The sequence below is a fragment of the Dermacentor andersoni genome, chromosome 3 (assembly GCF_023375885.2).
Source record: "Dermacentor andersoni chromosome 3, qqDerAnde1_hic_scaffold, whole genome shotgun sequence".
NCBI lineage: Eukaryota > Metazoa > Arthropoda > Arachnida > Ixodida > Ixodidae > Dermacentor > Dermacentor andersoni.
In genome coordinates, this window is record NC_092816.1 from 154,775,173 (window position 1) to 154,797,396 (window position 22,224).

The 22,224-nt window shown below is 53.1% G+C and overlaps 2 protein-coding genes across 2 annotated transcripts; both read left to right on the forward strand.

Moving 5' to 3' along the window:
• The first annotated feature begins 1,351 nt into the window (after nt 1-1,351).
• LOC129383106 (uncharacterized) lies at nt 1,352-4,924 on the forward strand. Its single transcript, XM_055067385.2, has 3 exons — nt 1,352-1,520; nt 1,781-4,589; nt 4,851-4,924. Exon 2 carries the CDS (start codon nt 2,831-2,833, stop codon nt 4,103-4,105), a length of 1,275 nt encoding a protein of 424 aa, XP_054923360.1. The 5' UTR covers nt 1,352-1,520; nt 1,781-2,830; the 3' UTR covers nt 4,106-4,589; nt 4,851-4,924.
• LOC140216567 (uncharacterized) lies at nt 4,761-18,347 on the forward strand. Its single transcript, XM_072286937.1, has 6 exons — nt 4,761-4,776; nt 4,891-5,090; nt 5,347-6,780; nt 13,881-14,029; nt 16,434-16,578; nt 18,186-18,347. The coding sequence occupies exons 1-6, from the start codon at nt 4,761-4,763 to the stop codon at nt 18,345-18,347; spliced, it is 2,106 nt and encodes a 701-aa protein (XP_072143038.1).
• Nucleotides 18,348-22,224: the final 3,877 nt, after the last annotated feature.

Sequence of the window (22,224 nt, forward strand, 5' to 3'; positions counted from 1 at the left end):
GATCTCTGTGTCATCGCACATGTATGTTTTGTAATTGCTTAACTAGATGGCGCACCCCCCTTCTGTCATGTGACAAGCTTGGAGAAATTTTTCAAGTCCACTGTTTGCGACAGTCTGTGCTGTCGACCAAAGTGCTTTCCAAAATCTTCGGCCGTCATCAATGAGGCAGACGCTCCCGTATCCACCGGCAGTCGCATGGAGACGCCGTTCACTACGACTGGAACTTTCAAATCTTTTTTAGTTTCAAAAGCGCTTACCGTCAGGACAGACGCGGACGGCTGCCCTGCGGAAGTTGAAGACCGCGTCTCTGCGGAAGAGACGTGCTGAGCAGTACGGGTTTTTCGGCATACTGATGCAAAATGGCCCAACGTGTGGCAGGCGTTGCACCGCCGGTTCCTTGCTGGACAATTCCTGTACGTTGCAATATGCTTCGTGCTGCCACACCGGTCGCATGCACCACGGTTCCCGGAGAAGCCATGTGCGAAATGTCCGTCGTCTCGGCGGCCTCTCGGAAGAAGTCGGCCCTCTTGGCGGCTTCCCGGAAGAAGTCGGCCCTCTTGGCGGCTTCCCGGAAGAAGTCGGCCCTCTTGGCGGCTTCCCGGAAGAAGTCGGCCCTCTTGGCGGCTTCCCGGAAGAAGTCGGCCCTCTTGGCGGCTTCCCGGAAGAAGTCGGCCCTCTTGGCGGCTTCCCGGAAGAAGTCGGCCATCTTGGCGGCTCCCCGGAAGAAGTCGGCCATCCTGGCCCGTCGACGGAACGCCAAGTTGGGATGCCTCAATTCTTCGAACATTTTCGGAGCCGAACGCGCGGTTCGCTCGATGCAAGGCTTCTAACGAGCGTCCAATTTCTTCTGCCTTGTCCAGGGACAGGGTTTCGCCATGAGCCAGCAACTTTTCGCGAACGCTGACGTTCGCTACGCCATGTATTATCTGGTCTCGGACGCGCTCGTTGTAGGCTGTGCCGAAGTTGCACTGTACCGCCTTCTCCTTCAATGCGGTCACGAATTCCAGGAATCCCTCTCCCTCGAACTGCTTTCGACTGGTGAATTCGTGCCGTTCCGCCAGGACATTTGTTGACGCGGCGAACAGCCGGTCAAGCCGCTCCAAGAGTGAAAGGATGTTCGAAGAATCGAGGCATCTCAACTTGGCGTTCCGTCGACGGGCCAAGATGGCCGACTTCTTCCGGTGAGCCACCAAGATGGCCGACGTAGTCCGGGAGGCCATGAAGATGGCCGACTTCTTCCGAGAAGCCGCCGAGACGGTCGACTTCTTCCGAGAAGCCGCCGAGACGACCGACTTCTTCCGAGAAGCCGCCGAGACGACCGACGTCTTCCGAGGAGTCTTCGTTCCGGTTTTCATCGGGAGCAGTTAGCTCCGTGTCTCCTTCACTGCGCCGGCGCTAGCCGCGCGTTCGCCTGTCGGGGCCCCCCGCTTGCCTGCCGCTGCCGACACAACATCTTTTGGCGACGAGGATGGGATTCCCGCAGCGGTTCCGACCGAAGCCCCGGGACACCAACGAGCTTCGTAAGTGAAGCGACCCTTCCCGTGTCCGCACGGCAGGCAAACGCCGCCGACGCACTCGGCGTCGCGAGGCTTCCGAGCCTAGGCCTTCTCGCCCCCTTTGTTCTTCCTTGCCCCATTCCTGCTGCGAGCTCCGGCTTGTTTTCTGCGCTGTCTCCTGCGCGCTACCGGGCATGGCTTCTTTTAAGGCGAACCTTCCAGTCTTTCTTGAAGTGCCCGGGCCACCGTTAATTCCATGGCATCGATGGAAAAAAATTTTTCAGGCCCACCTCGAAGCGGCCGGCGGTGGCGACTGGACGGACGCGCGACGAGCGTCCGCGCTCGTCAGCGCTCTCGGGCGTGAGGGACAACGGAAGTACTTTGCAGACGAGGAGCAGGAAGCAGCAAGGCAGTTAACCAGCGCAGCGTCAGCTTCAAGCGAAGCAGCAAGGCAGTCGACCGGCGCAGCGTCAACGTCAAGTGATGCGGTCCCGCCAGCGTCAGAGTTTCCGAGACTCTTGGAGCGGCTTGACCGGCTGTTCGCCGCGTCAACAAATGTCCTGGCGGAACGGCACGAATTCACCAGTCGGAAGCAGTTCGAGGGTGAAGGATTCCTGGAATTCGTGACCGCATTGAAGGAGAAGGCGGTACAGTGCAACTTCGCCGCAACCTACGACGAGCGCGTCCGAGACCAGATAATACATGGCGCAGCGAACGTCAGCGTTCGCGAAAAGTTGCTGGCTCATGGCGAAACCCTGTCCCTGGACAAGGCAGAAGAAATTGGACGCTCGTTAGAAGCCTTGCATCGAGCGAACCGCGCGTTCGGCTCCGAAAATGTTCGAAGAATTGAGGCATCTCAACTTGGCGTTCCGTCGACGGGCCAAGATGGCAGACTTCTTCCGGGGAGCCGCCAAGATGGCCGACGTAGTCCGGGAGGCCATGAAGACGGCCGACTTCTTCCGAGAAGCCGCCGAGACGACCGACTTCTTCCGAGAAGCCGCCGAGACGACGGACTTCTTCCGAGAGGCCGCCGAGACGACGGACATTTCGCACATGGCTTCTCCGGGAACCGTGGTGCATGCGACCGGTGTGGCAGCACGAAGCATATTGCAACGCACAGGAATTGTCCAGCAAGGAACCGGCGGTGCAACGCCTGCCACACGTTGGGCCATTTTGCATCAGTATGCCGAAAAACCCGTACTGTCCAGCACGTCTCTTCCGCAGAGACGCGGTCTTTGTCAACTTCCGCAGGACAGCCGTCCGCGTCTGTCTTGACGGTGAGCACCTTGGAAACTAAAGATTTGAAAGTTCCAGTCGTAGTGAACGGCGTCTCCATGCGACTGCCGGTGGATACGGGAGCGTCTGTCTCAATGATGACTGTCGAAGATTTTGGAAAGCACTTTGGTCGACAGCACAGACTGTCACAAACAGTGGACTTGAAAAATTTCTCCAAGCAACACATCGACATTCAAGGCCTGTTTCAAGCCACTGTCCAGTTTTTCCAAAAGTCATGCTCCGTCGCGTTCCACGTAACGACTACAGGAACATCGCTGCTGGGTTTAGACGCCATCCAACGCTTGGGCATACAGATCGACGGTACGTCGCTGACATGTCGTCTACCATCGCTTCCTTCAGTACAGAGCCCCACAGGTGTGCCTCCGGGTTTTGATCACCTTTCCAGTGACGAGTTGGGCCTCGTCAACAACTTTGTGCACCGAATTCATCGGCAGCAAGATGCGAAACCAGTATCTTCAAAGTTGCGCCGACTACCCCTGGCTCTCCGTGACCAGGTCACACATGAATTGCGACGTCTCGAGGACTGCGACGTCATCGAGCGCGTCGAGGCTACTGAGTGGGTGTCTCCACTCGTGGTGGTGCGCAAGAAGGATGGAACCATGCGGCTCTGTGTAGATCTACGAGAACAGGACAGTCTTGTGTCTCAAGTGCAAGAAAGGGTCTTGCAGAAACAGTCGCAGACTAAAAAGTACGTAGACAAACGTAGAGGTGCTCAGGCAACTCGTATCAAGGTGGGAGACACCGTCAGAATCAGATTTAACAGGAAAGGATTTTTTAAGTACAGTAAACCTCTTAAAGTGAAGGTCCAGATAGGACCATCTACTTTTCTACTCAGTGATGGGAAGACGTGGCATGTGTCTAAGTTAACCGTAGTGATGAAGGATCCAGCAGGTAGTACAATGTGTACAAGTGATAGAAACTTTTTGTACTCGTATTCAAACCTGGATAGTCATTCCGATGACTTGTCTGTAGTGACATCGTCCTTTCATGGGCATCAGTTAAGCAGTTCGACTGACTGTATCACTTCCGAGTCTGCACAGTCAGCAGTCGTCTCTGATTCCGTGGGGGAATCGGTAGCTTCCCAGGACTTGTTGGGACTTCGAGAGGAGCTTCCTGGGCAACCCTCTCCAGCTTTGAGCGACAACCACATTCAGTTTTCCAACCAGGGGGAGGTAAATAATAGTGGGACGACTGGGTCTTTAAAGTCGACCGATACGCGTCGCAACCCCCAAAGTTCTTCCGAGGTACGCACGCGTCCTCATCGTGACAGAAAACGGCCTCCGTGGCTCGATGATTTTGTTTATGTAGTGTAGAGTGTATTTCAGTCTTCGAAATGCCACGGCTAAGGGCCTCGTTGTGACATTTAGCAGACAGTTCACATGTTTCATTAACACAGGTATAAAATGTGCTCCTTGTTGCGGTGCAGCGAGTTTTGTGCCCTGTTTCTTGTCAGACTTTGAGTGACTGCCCGTGTTTTGGTGCCCAAGACTGGTGCACGTGTATGTGAACTTGGGCAGGGATGGATTGAATTTGTTGTGGACTTAAGTGCGTGCTTGTGTGCATCTGGTGCACGTGTGTGTGAACGTGGGGGGAACGAACTGAAATTGCCTTTGGACTTAAGTGCGCGTCTTGTGTGCGCGTTTCACTGTATGCTTGCTTTGTTTCCAGGGGGGGATGATGTAGTATAGTGTCGCCCCCTGTCAGATCTCTGTGCCATCGTACATGTATGTTTTGTAGTTGTTTAGCTAGATGGCGCACCCCCCTTCTGTCATGTGACGAGCTTGTACCAATCGGGAGGTGTCATCTAGCTAAACAACTACAAAACATACATGTACGATGGCACAGAGATCTGACAGGGGGCGACACTATACTACATCATCCCCCCCTGGAAACAAAGCAAGCATACAGTGAAACGCGCACACAAGACGCGCACTTAAGTCCAAAGGCAATTGGAACATCAAAACATACATGTGTCATCGCACATGTATGTTTTGTAGTTGTTTAACGAGATGGCGCACCCCCCCTTCTGTCATGTGACAAGCTTGGACCAATCGGGAGGTGTCATCTAGCAGGTGAAGCCTTTATAAGTAATAAACAGCCGCAGGTCGGCGGAGTCTTCGTTCCGGTCTTCATCGGGAGCAGTTAGCTCCGTGTCTCCTTCACTGCGCCGGCGCTAGCCGCGCGTTCGCCCGTCGGGGCCCCCCGCTTGCCTGCCGCTGCCGACACAACATCTTTTGGCGACGAGGGTGGGACTCCCGCAGCGGTTCCGACCGAAGCCCCGGGAAACCAACGAGCTTCGTAAGTGAAGCGACCCTTCCCGTGTCCGCACGGCAGGCAAACGCCGCCGACGCACTTGGCGTCGCGAGGCTTCCGAGCCTAGGCCTTCTCGCCCCCTTTGTTCTTCCTTGCCCATTCCTGCGGCGAGCTCCGGCTTGCCTCCTGCACTGTCTCCTGCACGCTACCCGGCATGGCTTTTACGGCGAACCTTTCCGTTTTTCTTGAAGTGCCCGGCCCACCGTTAATTCCATGGCATCGATGGAAAAAAATTTTTCAGGCCCACCTCGAAGCGGCCGGCGGTGGCGACTGGACAGACGCGCGACGAGCGTCCGCGCTCGTCAGCGCTCTCGGGCGTGAGGGACAACGGAAGTACTTCGCAGACGAGGAGCAGGAAGCAGCAAGGCAGTTAACCGGCGCAGCGTCACCGTCAAGTGAAGCAGCAAGGCAGTCGACCGGCGCAGCGTCAACGTCAAGTGATGCGGTCCCGCCAGCGTCAGAGTTTCCGAGACTCTTGGAGCGGCTTGACCGGCTGTTCGCCGCGTCAACAAATGTCCTGGCGGAACGGCACGAATTCACCAGTCGAAAGCAGTTCGAGGGAGAAGGATTCCTGGAATTCGTGACCGCATTGAAGGAGAAGGCGGTACAGTGCAACTTCGGCACAGCCTACAACGAGCGCGTCCGAGACCAGATAATACATGGCGTAGCGAACGTCAGCGTTCGCGAAAAGTTGCTGGCTCATGGCGAAACCCTGTCCCTGGACAAGGCAGAAGAAATTGGACGCTCGTTAGAAGCCTTGCATCGAGCGAACCGCGCGTTCGGCTCCGAAAATGTTCGAAGAATTGAGGCATCTCAACTTGGCGTTCCGTCGACGGGCCAAGATGGCAGACTTCTTCCGGGGAGCCGCCAAGATGGCCGACGTAGTCCGGGAGGCCATGAAGACGGCCGACTTCTTCCGAGAAGCCGCCGAGACGACGGACTTCTTCCGAGAGGCCGCCGAGACGACGGACATTTCGCACATGGCTTCTCCGGGAACCGTGGTGCATGCGACCGGTGTGGCAGCACGAAGCATATTGCAACGCACAGGAATTGTCCAGCAAGGAATCGGCGGTGCAACGCCTGCCACACGTTGGGCCATTTTGCATCAGTATGCCGAAAAACCCGTACTGTTCAACACGTCTCTTCCGCAGAGACGCTGTCTTCAACTTCCGCAGGGCAGCCGTCCGCGTCTGTCTTGACGGTAAGCGCTTTCGAAACCAAAAAAGATTTGGAAGTTCCAGTCGTAGTGAACGGCGTCGCCATGCGACTGCCGGTGGATACGGAAGCGTCTGCCTCATTGATGACGGCCGAGGATTTTGGAAAGCACTTTGGTCGACAGCACAGACTGTCAAAAACAGCAGTGGACTTGAAAAATTTCTCCAAGCAACGCATCGACATTCAAGGCCTGTTTCAAGCCACTGTCCAGTTTTTCCAAAGGTCATGCTCCGTCACGTTCCACGTAACGACTACAGGAACATCACTGCTGGGTTTAGACGCCATCCAACGCTTGGGCATACAGATCGACGGTACGTCGTTGACATGTCGTCTACCATCGCTTCCTTCAGTACAGAGCCCCACAGGTGTGCCTCCGGGTTTTCATCACCGTTCCAGTGACGAGTTGGGTCTCGTCAACAACTTTGTGCACCGAATTCATCGGCAGCAAGATGCGAAACCAGTATCCTCCAAAGGCAGTCGACCGGCGCAGCGTCAACGTCAAGTGATGCGGTCCCGCCAGCGTCAGAGTTTCCGAGACTCTTGCAGCGGCTTGACCGGCTGTTCGCCGCGTCAACAAATGTCCTGGCGGAACGGCACGAATTCACCAGTCGAAAGCAGTTCGACGGAGAAGGATTCCTGGAATTCGTGACCGCATTGAAGGAGAAGGCGGTACAGTGCAACTTCGGCACAGCCTACAACGAGCGCGTCCGAGACCAGATAATACATGGCGTCTTTTACGGCGAACCTTCCCGTTTTTCTTGAAGTGCCCGGCCCACCGTTAATCCCTTGGTATCGCTGGAAAAAAATTTTTCAGGCCCACCTCGAAGCGGCCGGCGGTGGCGACTGGACGGACGCGCGACGAGCGTCCGCGCTCGTCAGCGCTCTCGGGCGTGAGGGACAACGGAAGTACTTTGCAGACGAGGAGCAGGAAGCAGCAAGGCAGTTAACCGGCGCAGCGTCAGCGTCAAGTGAAGCAGCAAGGCAGTCGACCGGCGCAGCGTCAACGTCAAGTGATGCGGTCCCGCCAGCGTCAGAGTTTCCGAGACTCTTGCAGCGGCTTGACCGGCTGTTCGCCGCGTCAACAAATGTCCTGGCGGAACGGCACGAATTCACCAGTCGAAAGCAGTTCGACGGAGAAGGATTCCTGGAATTCGTGACCGCATTGAAGGAGAAGGCGGTACAGTGCAACTTCGGCACAGCCTACAACGAGCGCGTCCGAGACCAGATAATACATGGCGTAGCGAACGTCAGCGTTCGCGAAAAGTTGCTGGCTCACGGCGAAACCCTGACCTTGGACAAGGCAGAAGAAATTGGACGCTCGTTAGAAGCCCTACATCGAGCGAACCGCGCGTTCGACTCGGAGAAAATACAAAGAATTGAGGCAGCTCAACTTGGCGCTCCATCGACGAGCCAAGATGGCCGACGTAGTCCGGGAGGCCATGACGATGGCCGACTTCTTCCGGGGAGCCGCCAAGATGGCCGACGTAGTCCGGGAGGCCATGAAGATGGCCGACTTCTTCCGAGAGGCCGCCGAGACGACGGACTTCTTCCGAGAGGCCGCCGAGACGACGGACTTCTTCCGAGAGGCCGCCGAGACGACGGACTTCTTCCGAGAGGCCGCCGAGACGACGGACATTTCGCACATGGCTCCTCCGGGAACCGTGGTGCTTGCGATCGGTGTGGCAGCACGAAGCATATTGCAACGTACAGGAATTGTCCAGCAAGGAATCGGCGGTGCAACGCCTGCCACACGTTGGGCCATTTTGCATCAGTATGCCGAAAAACCCGTACTGTTCCACACGTCTCTTCCGCAGAGACGCTGTCTTCAACTTCCGCAGGGCAGCCGTCCGCGTCTGTCTTGACGGTAAGCGCTTTTGAAACTAAAAAAGATTGGGAAGTTCCAGTCGTAGTGAATGGCGTCTCCATGCGACTGCCGGTGGATACGGGAGCGTCTGCCTCATTGATGACGGCCGAAGATTTTGGAAAGCACTTTGGTCGACAGCACAGACTGTCACAAACAGTGGACTTGAAAAATTTCTCCAAGCAACGCATCGACATTCAAGGCCTGTTTCAAGCCACTGTCCAGTTTTTCCAAAGGTCATGCTCCGTCACGTTCCACGTAACGACTACAGGAACATCACTGCTGGGTTTAGACGCCATCCAACGCTTGGGCATACAGATCGACGGTACGTCGTTGACATGTCGTCTACCATCGCTTCCTTCAGTACAGAGCCCCACAGGTGTGCCTCCGGGTTTTCATCACCGTTCCAGTGACGAGTTGGGTCTCGTCAACAACTTTGTGCACCGAATTCATCGGCAGCAAGATGCGAAACCAGTATCCTCAAAGTTGCGCAGACTACCCCTGGCTCTCCGTGACCACATTCAATTGTCCAACCAGGGGGAGGGAAATAGTAGTGGGACGACTGGGTCTTTGAAGTCGACCGATACGCGTCGCAACCCCCAAAGTTCTTCTGAGGTACGCACGCGTCCTCATCGTGACAGAAAACGGCCTCCGTGGCTCGATGATTTTGTTTATGTAGTGTAGTGTATTTCCGTCTTCGAAATGCCACGGCTAAGGGCCTCGTTGTGACATTTAGCAGACAGTCCACATGTTTCATTAACACAGGTATAAAATGTGCTCCTTGTTGCGGTGCAGTGAGTTTTGTGCGTGTTCTTTGTCAGACTTAGTGACTGCCTGTGTTTTGGTGCCCAAGACTGGTGTATGTGAACTTGGGCAGCGATGGATTGAATTTGTTGTGGACTTAAGTGCATGCCTTGTGTGCATCTGGTGCACGCGTGTGTGACCGTGGGGCGGAACGAACTGAAATTGCCTTTGGACTTAAGTGCGCGTCATGTGTGCGCGTTTCACCGTATGCTTACTTTGTTTCCAGGGGGGGATGATTTAGTATAGCATCGCCCTGTCAGATCTCTGTGTCATCGCTCAAAGCTGGAGAGGGTTGCCCAGGAGGCTCCTCTCGAAGTTCCAGCAAGTCCTGGGAGGCTACCGATTCCCCCACGGAATCACAGACGACTGGTGACTGTGCAGACTCTGAAGTGATACAGTCAGACGAACTACTTAACTGATGCCTATGAAAGGACGATGTCACTACAGACAAGTCATCGGAATGACTATCCAAGTTTGAATAAGAGTACAAAAAGTTTCTATCACTTGTACACATTGTACTACCTGCTGGATCCTTCCTCACTACGGTTAACTTAGACACATGCCACGTCTTCCCATCACTGAGTAGAAAAGTAGATGGTCCTATCTGGGCCTTGACTTTACGAGGTTTACTGTACTTAAAAAATCCTTTTCTGTTAAATCTTATTCTGACGGTGTCTCCCACCTTGATACGAGTTGCCCGAGCACCTCTACATTTGTCTACGTACTGTTTAGCCTGCCACTGTTTCTGCAAGACCCTTTCTTGCACTTGAGACACAAGACTGTCCTGTTCTCGTAGATCTACACAGAGCCGCATGGTTCCATCCTTCTTGCGCACCACCACGAGTGGAGACACCCACTCAGTAGCCTCGACGCGCTCGATGACGTCGCAGTCCTCGAGACGTCGCAATTCATGTGTCACCTGGTCACGGAGGGCCAGGGGTAGTCGGCGCAACTTTGAAGATACTGGTTTCGCATCTTGCTGCCGATGAATTCGGTGCACAAAGTTGTTGACGAGACCCAACTCGTCACTAGAAAGGTGATCAAAACCCGGAGGCACACTTGTGGGGCTCTGTACTGAAGGAAGCGATGGTAGACGACATGTCAGCGACGTACCGTCGATCTGTATGCCCAAGCGTTGGATGGCGTCTAAACCCAGCAGTGATGTTCCTGTAGTCGTTACGTGGAACGTGACGGAGCATGATCTTTGGAAAAACTGGACAGTGGCTTGAAACAGGCCTTGAATGTCGATGCGTTGCTTGTAGAAATTTTTCAAGTCCTCTGTTTGTGACAGTCTGTGCTGTCGACCAAAGTGCTTTCCAAAATCTTCGACCGTCATCATTGAGACAGACGCTCCCGTATCCACCGGCAGTCGCATGGAGACGCCGTTCACTACGACTGGAACTTCCAAATCTTTTTTAGTTTCAAAAGCGCTTACCGTCAAGACAGACGCGGACGGCTGCCCTGCGGAAGTTGAAGACAGCGTCTCTGCGGAGGAGACGTGTTGAACAGTACGGGTTTTTCGGCATACTGATGCAAAATGGCCCAACGTGTGGCAGGCGTTGCACCGCCGGTTTCTTGCTGGACAATTCCTGTACGTTGCAATATGCTTCGTGCTGCCACACCGGTCGCATGCACCACGGTTCCCGGAGAAGCCATGTGCGAAATGTCCGTCGTCTCGGCGGCCTCTCGGAAGAAGGCCGCGGTCTCGGCGGCCTCTCGGAAGAAGGCCGCGGTCTCGGCGGCTTCTCGGAAGAAGGCCGCGGTCTCGGCGGCTTCTCGGAAGAAGGCCGCGGTCTCGGCGGCTTCTCGGAAGAAGGCCGCGGTCTCGGCGGCTTCTCGGAAGAAGGCCGTGGTCTCGGCGGCTTCTCGGAAGAAGGCCGTGGTCTCGGCGGCTTCTCGGAAGAAGTCGGTCGTCTCGGCGGCTTCTCGGAAGAAGTCGGTCGTCTCGGCGGCTTCTCGGAAGAAGTCGGCCATCTTCATGGCCTCCCGGACTACGTCGACCATCTTGGCGGCTCCCTGGAAGAAGTCTGCCATCTTGGCCCGTCGACGGAACGCCAAGTTGAGATGCCTCGATTCTTCGTACATTTTCGGAGCCGAACGCGCGGTTCGCTCGATGCAAGGCTTCTAACGAGCGTCCAATTTCTTCTGCCTTGTCCAGGGACAGGGTTTCGCCATGAGCCAGCAACTTTTCGCGAACGCTGACGTTCGCTACGCCATGTATTATCTGGTCTCGGACGCGCTCGTTGTAGGCTGTGCCGAAGTTGCACTGTACCGCCTTCTCCTTCAATGCGGTCACGAATTCCAGGAATCCTTCTCCCTCGAACTGCCTTCGACTGGTGAATTCGTGCCTCTCCGCCAGAACATTTGTTGACGCGGCGAACAGCCGGTCAAGCCGCTGCAAGAGTTTCTGGAACTCTGACGCTGGCGGGACCGCATCACTTGACGTTGACGCTGCGCCGGTCGACTGCCTTGCTGCTTCGCTTGAAGCTGACGCTGCGCTGGTTAACTGCCTTGCTGCTTCCTGCTCCTCGTCTGCAAAGTACTTTCGTTGTCCCTCACGCCCGAGAGCGCTGACGAGCGCGGACGCTCGTCGCGCGTCCGTCCAGTCGCCACCGCCGGCCGCTTCGAGGTGGGCCTGAAAAATTTTTTTCCAGCGATACCAAGGGATTAACGGTGGCCCGGGCAATTCCAGAAAAACGGGAAGGTTCGCCGTGAAAGACGCCATGCCCGGTAGCGTGCAGGAGACAGTGCAGAAAACAAGCCGGAGCTCGCAGCAGGAATGGGGCAAGGAAGAACAAAGGGGGCGAGAAGGCCTAGGCTCGGAAGCCTCGCGACGCCAAGTGCGTCGGCGGCGTTTGCCTGCCGTGCGGACACGGGAAGGGTCGCTTCACTTACGAAGCTCGTTGGTGTCCCGGGGCTTCGGTCGGAACCGCTGCGGGAATCCCATCCTCGTCGCCAAAAGATGTTGTGTCGGCAGCGGCAGGCAAGCGGGGGGCCCCGACGGGCGAACGCGCGGCTAGCGCCGGCGCAGTGAAGGAGAAATTTTTCAAGACCACTGTTTGTGACAGTCTGTGCTGTCAAACAGCACAGACTGTCACAATTCAATTTTGAAGGGGGGTGCTTAACTAGATGGCGCACCCCCCTTCTGTCATGTGACAAGCTTGGACCAATCGGGAGGTGCCATCTAGCAGGTGAAGCCTTTATAAGTAATAAACAGCCGCAGGTCGGCGGAGTCTTCGTTCCGGTTTTCATCGGGAGCAGTTAGCTCCGTGTCTCCTTCACTGCGCCGGCGCTAGCCGCGCGTTCGCCCGTCGGGGCCCCCCGCTTGCCTGCCGCTGCCGACACAACATCTTTTGGCGACGAGGGTGGGACTCCCGCAGCGGTTCCGACCGAAGCCCCGGGAAACCAACGAGCTTCGTAAGTGAAGCGACCCTTCCCGTGTCCGCACGGCAGGCAAACGCCGCCGACTACCCCTGGCTCTCCGTGACCAGGTAACAAATGAATTGCAACGTCTCGAGGACTGCGACGTCATCGAGCGCGTCGAGGCTTCCGAGTGGGTGTCTCCACTCGTGGTGGTGCGCAAGAAGGATGGAACCATGCGGCTCTGTGTAGATCTACGAGAACAGGACAGTCTTGTGCCTCAAGTTCAAGAAAGGGTCTTGCAGAAACAGTCGCAGACTAAACCGTACGTAGACAAACGTAGAGGTGCTCAGGCAACTCGTATCAAGGTGGGAGACACCGTCAGAATAAGATTTAACAGAAAAGGATTCTTTAAGTACAGTAAACCTCGTAAAGTCAAGGCCCAGATAGGACCATCTACTTTTCTACTCAGTGATGGGAAGACGTGGCATGTGTCTGTTAACCGTAGTGATGAAGGATCCAGCAGGTAGTACACTGTGTACAAGTGATAGAGACTTTTTGTACTCATATTCAAACTTGGATAGTCATTCCGATGACTTGTCTGTAGTGACAGCGTCTTCTCATAGTCATAAGCTTCAGTTAAGTTGTGCGTCTGACTGTATCACTTCCGAGTCTACACAGTCAGCAGTCGTCTCTGATTCCGTTGGGGAATTGGTAGCCTCCCAGGACTTGTTGGGACGTCGAGAGGAGCTTCCTGGGCAACCCTCTCCAGCTTTGAGCGACAACCACATTCAGTTATCCAACGCTTGGGCATACAGATCGACGGTACGTCGCTGACATGTCGTCTACCATCGCTTCCTTCAGTACAGAGCCCCACAGGTGTGCCTCCGGGTTTTGATCACCTTTCCAGTGACGAGTTGGGCCTCGTCAACAACTTTGTGCACCGAATTCATCGGCAGCAAGATACGAAACCAGTATCTTCAAAGTTGCGCCGACGCACTCGGCGTCGCGAGGTTTCCGAGCCTAGGCCTTCTCGCCCCCTTTGTTCTTCCTTGCCCATTCCTGCGGCGAGCTCCGGCTTGTTTTCTGCACTGTCTCCTGCACGCGTGTGTGACCGTGGGGGGGAACGAACTGAAATTGCCTTTGGACTTAAGTGCGCGTCTTGTGTGCGCGTTTCACTGTATGCTCGCTTTGTTTCCAGGGGGGGATGATGTAGTATAGTGTCGCCCCCTGTCAGATCTCTGTGTCATCGCACATGTATGTTTTGTAATTGCTTAACTAGATGGCGCACCCCCCTTCTGTCATGTGACAAGCTTGGACCAATCGGGAGGTGCCATCTAGCAGGTGAAGCCTTTATAAGTAATAAACAGCCGCAGGTCGGCGGAGTCTTCGTTCCGGTTTTCATCGGGAGCAGTTAGCTCCGTGTCTCCTTCACTGCGCCGGCGCTAGCCGCGCGTTCGCCCGTCGGGGCCCCCCGCTTGCCTGCCGCTGCCGACACAACACAAGTGTGCGCAGCTCTCCCTTCTTCCCGCCAGACTCCGCCTGTGCCGACTCCCGTTGCTTTTCCCGAGGTGACTGCACCTCTCAGCTATGCCGAGGCACTCGCGCGGCCACCACCTCCGACCTTTGGGCCATCCCCATCGGTCGTGCCACTGCGTCCAGCTCCTCACTTCGTTCAGCCGCGGTACAGCAGTGGACAATGGCGCACTCCGGACAACCGGCCAATATGTTTTGCGTGTGGTGTACCTGGCCACGTTGCACGATTTTGTCGTCGCCGCGCAACGTCCTACCGCCGTAGCTTTGACGCCGCACCATACGTTTCCCCATACCCGTCATCCTCCGCGTCTCCGAACCCCGGCCAGATGTCTTCCTACTCGGACCACCGCCCTCTTGTCGACCGCCGTTGGCCATCACCTCGCCGCCGCGCCGTCGTCCTTCTTCGCCGGAACGGGAAAAATAGTCGTTGCAGTTCCAGAGGCAAGAACTGCGTCACCCACGAACAGGCTAAGGCCTCTCCCTTCTCCGGCTAATGTTATTGACGTATATGTGGACGGCGTCGCTGCACTCGCCCTCGTTGACACTGGTGCTGCAGTTTCAGTTATTAGTATCAAACTTTGCCGTTCGCTCAGAAAAGTCACGACGCCACTGTCCAACGTGTCCCTTCGTACTGCCAGCGCAGACCGCATCACGCCTGCAGCTGCGTGTAGTGCTCGCGTTGAGATCAACGGCCTCGTATACATCGTCGAATTTTTGGTGCTGTGTTCTTCTTCCCACGATATTATTTCGCACTGGGACTTCCTTTCCGCTAATAAGGCCGTCATCGACTGTTCTCGTGCTGAAGTGGAATTTAAACGGTGTGTAATGCCCCACTCCTTGACGCTCGTGAACCTGAAGATAAAGTATTTGTTGCCGAAGACGTTACAATTCCACCGCACTCATCTGCCCTTGCCACTTTTACATGCAACATTGTTGCTGATGCCAGCGCACTTTTTACGCCATCTGCAGTTTTCGCTCATCGCAAATGTTCCCCGCTGCCTTTCGCTCTTTTGGACGTTCATGCCGGCGTCAGCAGATAGCTCGTCGCCAACCGATTATCCTGTCCTCTCACTTTGCTTCGTGGGAAGTGCGTTGGCCGTGCCCAGTGTGTAGACCCTGCTGCCATCACTGACATGCCAACTAATGCCATCGCCACTCATGAGGTCGCCGGAGTTACCTGTAACCCCGCGCAGGAGCCGACTTCGCCCGGTGTTTTACGTAGATCCATCGCCGACACATTGACTGTTTCTCAACGCGCCCAGCATCTACGCATTATCCACAAGTTCCGTACTTCTTTCGACTGCCAGCATGTTCCCTTGGGCCGCACATGAACTATTTGTCATCGCATCGACACGGGTACCAGTGCGCCACTGCGACAAAGACCATATCGCGTATCCGCAACAGAGCGACGTGTTACCGACGACCAAGTTGCTCACATGCTTAAGCGCGGCGTCATTCAGCCTTCGGACAGCCCCTGGGCATCTCCCGCTGTTCTTGTTAAGAAGATACGATTCTGTGTGGATTACCGTCGTCCTAACAAAATGACTCGTAAAGATGTTTACCCTCTTCCGAGAATTGACGAAGCCCTTGTCTGTTTCCAAGGCGCGGAGTTCTTCTCTTCTATCGATTTACGCAGCGGCTATATGCAAGTCCCCATGGCACCCGAAGATCAACCTAAAATGGCCTTTGTAACACCAGATGGCCTATATGAATTTCGTGTCATGCCTTTCGGGCGTGGCAACGCCCCCGCAATATTTGAGCGCATGATGGACAATCTTTTGCGTGGTGTCAAGTGGAAAACGTGCCTGTGCTACTTAGATGATGTGGTTATTTTATCGCCCGATTTACCCACTCATCTTTGTAGGCTGGAGGAAGTGTTGCAGTACCTAACTGCCGCCGGCCTTCAGCTCAACCTGAAGAAATGCCACTTTGGCGCAAATCAGCTCCCCATCCTTGGCCATGTAGTATCTAAACACGGTATCCTTCCTGACGCCGCCAAGCTCCGTGCAGTTGCTGATTTTCCCAAACCTTCTTCCGTAAGAGAACTTCGCAGCTTCCTTGACCTGTGTTCTCACTTTCGCCACTTCATTCGGAATTTTGCGTCCATCACCGCTCCCTTGAATCAACTTCTACGGAGCGACTTGAATGACTACGCCTGGTCGTTCGCTTGTGACGATGCCTTCCAAGAGTTGCGTCGTCTACTGACCTCGCCGCCTATACTGCGTCACTTCGACCCGACAGCTCCGACCGAAGTACACACCGACGCCAGCGGTGTATGACTCGGCGCTGTGCTCGCGCAGCGCAATTCTGGATTCGACAAGTACGTCTTTGCATACGTAAGCAGCCGAGAAGTATTATTCCGTTACGGAGAAGGAATGTTTGGCCATAATCTGGGCACTTGGTAAATTTCGACCCTACCGCTATGGCCGTCCCATCGACGTGAATACAGACCACCATGTACTTTGTTAGGTGTCCAAGTTCAAGGACCCCTCAGGTCGATTAGCTCACTGGGCTTTGCGTTTGCAAGTTTTCAACGTGTGCGTTGTCTACAGGTCTGGCCGCCTCCACACCGATGCCGACGCGCTTTCCCGTTCGCCCGTGCTAACTGAAAGCGATGCCTACCTCTCTGCCGTTGACCAAGTACTTTCGCTCCCAGAAGGCTGCGACATGGCTTCGGAGCAACGCAAAGATGCCTGCGTTAGTACTCTTATCCACTTCCTTTCAAACTCGTCGACTGTTCCTTCACCTTCTCGAGCTTTGCGCCGTCAAGCATCTCACTTCCAAATTCGGTATGGACTTCTCTATCGCAGGAATTACGTCTCGGACGTCCGCAAGTGGTTGCTGGTCATACCTCGACATCTTCGTGGTGAAATATGTTCTGGCTTCCACACTGACCTGAAGTTTGCACATGCGGGTGTCTTCAAGACGTACACCCGGCTTCGCTCCAGGTTTTATTGGCGTGGCATGTACACCTTTGTGTGCAAGTACATTCGGTCGTGCCCTCAGTGCCAACGCCGCAAGGTTCCTGCTCAGCATGTCTCTGGTCCACTCCAACCAATCCCGTGTCCTGCCAGGCCCGTCCATCGCATTGGCATTGACCTGTATGGACCCCTTCCGAGTACGGCTTCCGGGAACCGCTGGATAGTCGTCGCCATCGACCATTTGATGCGATACGCAGAAACAGCCGCTCTGCCTGCTGCCACCGTTCACGATATAGCATCCTTTCTGCTGAAAAACTTTATTCTCCGTCACGGTGCACCTCACGTACTTTTAGGTGATAGAGGACTTGTCTTCCTCTCCGGAGTCGTAAACGCGCTTCTTGCTGAATGTCGCATCGTTCATCACACCACCACAGCCTACCATCCTCTAACTAATGGTCTGACGGAAAGATTTACCCGCACCCTTGGCGACATGCTCTCCAAAATACGTCGCTTCTGATCACACTGATTGGGACCTCGTTTCGCCGTTCGTCACGTTCGCCTACAACAGTGCACCACAGGCAGCCACAAACTTCTCCCCCTTCTTCCTCTTGTATGGCCACGAACCTTCGACTACCCTCGACATCATTCTTCCGTACAGACGCGACTCATCCGAAAGTACGCCCCTCTCTGAAGCTGCCCGCCGCGCAGAGGAATGCCGTAAGCTCGCCCCTTCCTTTACAGCCGTCGACCAACGGAAACAAAAATCTAGACTTGACGATGATCACCCGCACTGTCACTTTCTTCCAGACTCCCTTGTGTGGCTTTGGGTTCCTGCCGTTCCTGCTGGCCTCTCATCCAAGCTTGTCTCCAAATATCAAAGACCCTACCGTGTTGTAACGCAGACATCGCCTGTGAACTATATTGTCGTGCCTGTCACGCCACCTACGGACCAACGCTGTCGCGGTCGTGAAACCGTTCACGTACAACGCCTGAAGCCGTATTCTGACCCCATTATTCTACGTTCACCATGAGTGGCCAGTATGGCTCCTTTTCCTGTGGGGTGCAATTGTAGTGAAGAGGAATGCCCGGAGCCGCAGCCACATCGCCCGTCGCCCGGGAGGCACGAGCTCGAGATTGCCTGAGCTGCTCCGGTTGAGACACGCTGCCTGCTGCTCTCTTGTGCGGTATTCATATTAGAGGCCAAGCAACTTATTGCGGTCTATGAGACGGGCTGTGGAAAAGTATCGCAGTCACTTCAAGAGACTATACCGACACTTTACATCGAATCAAGAAAAAGAAGAGCCGCGATGTCCTGAAACTCAACTTACTGCGCGAACCATGTCGCCCATGTAAGCGATGTGTCAGCTCATGCCCTGATCTTAGGCTTTGGTGAACCTGTTCCAAGCCCAAGCCCTGACACGAATTCCGCGGTCAACCTCGGCTGCGCGTGCCACCGGTGGTGAGGGCTATTATTTCTTTAACGCCCGCTGCCTACCGTACCACAGGCTGCTGCTTCATGCACGCGGCCGCGGTTCCGGCGACTGAACTTCGATTCGTTCTGAGATATATGACTACGGATGCCGAATTGTTTCTCCAAGAATAAGAAATAGTGGCAGAAACCACCCGTCGCTCACTGTTAACGGGAATGCATACAATCATTGTGGCCACGCAACTTATTGCTGCCGTTGAGTTGAGTTGTGGAAATGTATTGCATTCATTTCAATATAATAACAACAGATTACAACGAATCAGGAAAAGAAAAGCGGCGATGTTCTGAAACTTAACTTGGGGCGTGACCCATCTCGCCCATTCAAGCGATGTTTCAGCTCGTGCCCCGATGTTAGACTTGGTGACTCTGTGCGAAGCCCAAGCTCTGACACGTATTCCTCGGTCAGCCTCGGCTGCACATGCCACCGGTTGCTAAAGCTATATTTACTTTAGTGCCCGCTGCCTACCGAGCTACATGTTTGTGCTACATGCACATGGCGACGACTTCTGTGACTGAGCTTTGAGTTACTCTTAGTTATATGACTACAGATTCCAAATTGTTTCCCAAAGAATAAGAAATAGCGGCAGAAACCATCTGTCGCTCACTGTTCACGGAACTACATCCAATCAATGTGGCCACGCAACTTATGGCCGCCGTTAAAATGGGTTTTGGAAAAGAATCGAACTCACTTCAAGAGAATACCAACTTATTACAATGAATCGAAAAAAAAAAAAAAGTGGCGATGTTCTGAAACTCAACTTACCGCGCGAACCATGTCGCCCCTTCAAGCGATATGTCAGCTCATGCCCTGATCTTAGGCTTTGGCGAACCTGTTCGAAGCCCAAGCCCTGACACGAATTCCTCGGTCAGCCTCGGCTGCACATGCCACCGGTGGCGAGCGCAATTTTAACTTTAGCGCCCACTGCCTACCGTACCACAGGCTGCTGCTCCTTCATGCACGCGGCCACGGCTCCGGTGACTGAGCTTTGAGTTACTCTTAGTTATATGACTACAGATTCCAAATTGTTTCCCAAAGAATAAGAAATGGCGGCAGAAACCATCTGTCGCTCACTGTTCACGGAACTACATCCAATCAATGTGGCCACGCAGCTTATTGCCGCCGCGAAAACGGGTTGTGGAAAAGAATCGAACTCACTTAACATTATTTAACATCGCGATTCTTGTTTTATAATGTTTGCTTCATCATGGGAACACTGTTATGTTTACCTCATAACATTTCGATAGTGTTCATCAATGTTGATTTAGCTTTTACATATACCAAGCTGCCTTCTACTGTAGTTTCTTTAACAACACCTGTGAAAATAATGTGCTCTTTTTCTAAGGGAAGTGTATGTGCAATAAAGAATACATTTCAAAAGTTTAACTGTGGCAAACTTTTCATTTGTAATTCATTGCTCAACATTACACTGGTGTCTCACACTTACGACAAGAAATCCAAAAACACCAAAAACGTTTGAAAAAATTCATTTTTTTTGTCTATGCATTTCTAGACGTCATTCACCTTCAGAAAACTCCATTATATGCACTGCACTTGTCCCATTGCCTTTTCTATTACTCATTGCTGTTCTAGAATTGTTACAGGATGATGGCCTAAAGTGCTCTTGTCATTTGTGTCTACCTGTTCCTCCTCTTGAAAGCATTTTCAAATTCTTGCTTCAGGCTTGGAATTGAATCATGGAGAGCACGATTCATTGTTGTCTCATTTTAAGTCAGGAACTGCCACAAACCCACTGCTGTGTTAGGCAGCTGTGTGTGTTCCCGCCGTCACAGCACTGTTTCCAGTGTTTCCAAGATTACGTAGCTATACATGTAAAAAGGAAAACGGAAGAAGCACTGAAGGCCACGAGGTTGTGGTTGGGAAAATGCAGGAAGACAAGTGAATTGCATCTCGGGTAGAGTATGTTAGGGTGATTAAAGTTTGCCAGTGATTGAAGAAATGTACAAATTTCAAAAAGACAATTCTTTCGATTTATGGGTATGTGCCTTAAAATGCTGCATGCACCACTAATTTCTGAAAACAGTGGAATATGTAATGTCCAAATATGATCCCAGAATCTCCCGGGGAGGACATTTCATGTATACCTGGCCACAAAATATTACGAACCATAAAATCTGAGAAAAAGCTGAATATCTCCGCAACCTCACAACGCAGCCTGGTATTTGCATTTCGGGCCTCGACTAGAATATGCTACCAACGTTGTCGTGTACAGTTTTACTGGATACTACTACAGGCTGCTCGGGAATTTAATGTTTTCCGAGATCCCGTGGTCCATAAACTCTTCTGGCTGGGTGTACATCCAGCGGATGCAGCTTTTCTTTTCTCATTTAAGAGGATTTCGGGATTGCTGTGGGACATTCCACACCTCCTAAGCAGGACATCCGAAGGATGTCAGTGCATTGTCTGGGGCCTTTTTATTAAAAAAATCTGTAGTCTAAAAATAAAAAACACCCTGTGCCTTTGACCAGCGGTGATACACATATGTCAAGTGGCCGGAGTTTAGCCGTTTCATTTGATGGCAGAAACAGTGTGATGTTCTTTCAGTTCCAAACTCAAATTATGTGCCGACTGTCAAGAATTGGAGTTCTAAATCTGCCAGGAGAAAAAAAGACTGCTCCAGAGTGGTCGGTCACATTGACAAATTAAGTGCAAGCAATAAAAAGAAATTTGGAAGGCAATCAAAGACAATGTGTTCCTGAGTGAGATGGGGGTGAGAATGGGGTGGAAACACTGTGCACGGCACTCTGTTGCGTCACCCCTCGTGTGAGGCGAGTAGGAGGAGAGTCGGACTGCTTAATAAATTGTTTTACTGCACTATCTTCGGGACCGGCTCACATTTTTATACTTTACTATATTCGAGATCTGTCCTCGAAATAGGCTAGAAACTTGGACGCTCGATAATGGAAAGTGGGAGTAACCCGCTAAGGAAGACATTGTCTTCAAGAGGAAAAGAAGAACCACTGCTGAAGCACGTTCACAAGCCAAAAAGACAGAAAAGGTAGTGAGGTGCCACGCTGCAATGATTTACTGCATCGTATGGTATGTGCTGTTGAGCCTTCCCTGCTGGTTCGCGAGATGCTGCCATGCTACAGTTCATCCTGTTTGTAGTAAATTAAATGAACAGGCCACCAGCCCCCGAGTCGCTATAAGTGGATGGGTCTCCCATAGATACTTTGCGAAATGTTTTGGTTGTCGATTGTTGGGAAACTGTTTGTAGTAGCCAAAAGTTTTTACTAAGTGAGATGGTTATGGGGGCGGCCTTGAACTTAACGATACCACGAAATCGAGATGTCCGGCTATCTGAAGCAACCCACTTAATTTACAGGACAAGAGCTAGATTGACGGGCCTTTGCTACGAAGTTAGCTTTATAGACGCTTTCCGGTGCCATGGCAGGGGTGCGTCCATATTGAATCATGTGAACATGCCAGCATGAGTGGCTTTGTGTTTGGAAAAGCCGGCCACAGAACAATATGGCCACCAACACAGCCTTTTGGAGGCTCCAGGGAACGGACGCTCCTTGTGTTGATGGTATATGCATTAAGTAAGTACAAACATGCACACATCTTTAAAATTATTTGTAATTCTATAAGGCTGACACCATTTTTTAGCGTGCTTGCACTACGTCATCTCGCATACAGTGAAATCTCGATATGACGAAGTTGGCAAAATCTGCAATTTGCTTCCTTATATCGAAATTTCATTCTATTGAAATTCGACCTTTTATGCAAGTAAGTAAAGTCGCGGATCGATTTTTCTTACATGGGAAGGGGCCGCAAATTTTTCAAATTATTGGGCAACCGAAAAAAGCAAGTTTGAAAGGAAAACAATTCATTTTGAAAAAATTCGGGAGTCGGCCACAAATGATACGGTTTCGTGCCACTTACATCGACGATATCTTTTCAGCGGTACAAAT

Bases quoted from the DNA above. Each gene is read 5' to 3' on its own strand.
- LOC129383106 (XM_055067385.2), top strand. From the start codon at position 2,831: ATGCGACTGCCGGTGGATACGGGAGCGTCTGTCTCAATGATGACTGTC.
- LOC140216567 (XM_072286937.1), top strand. The intron at 5,091-5,346 runs GTAAGTGAAGCG...AAAATTTTTCAG, and splicing joins CCGGGAAACCAACGAGCTTC to GCCCACCTCGAAGCGGCCGG. The intron at 6,781-13,880 runs GTATCCTCCAAA...TCTTCCCGCCAG, and splicing joins GGCAGCAAGATGCGAAACCA to ACTCCGCCTGTGCCGACTCC.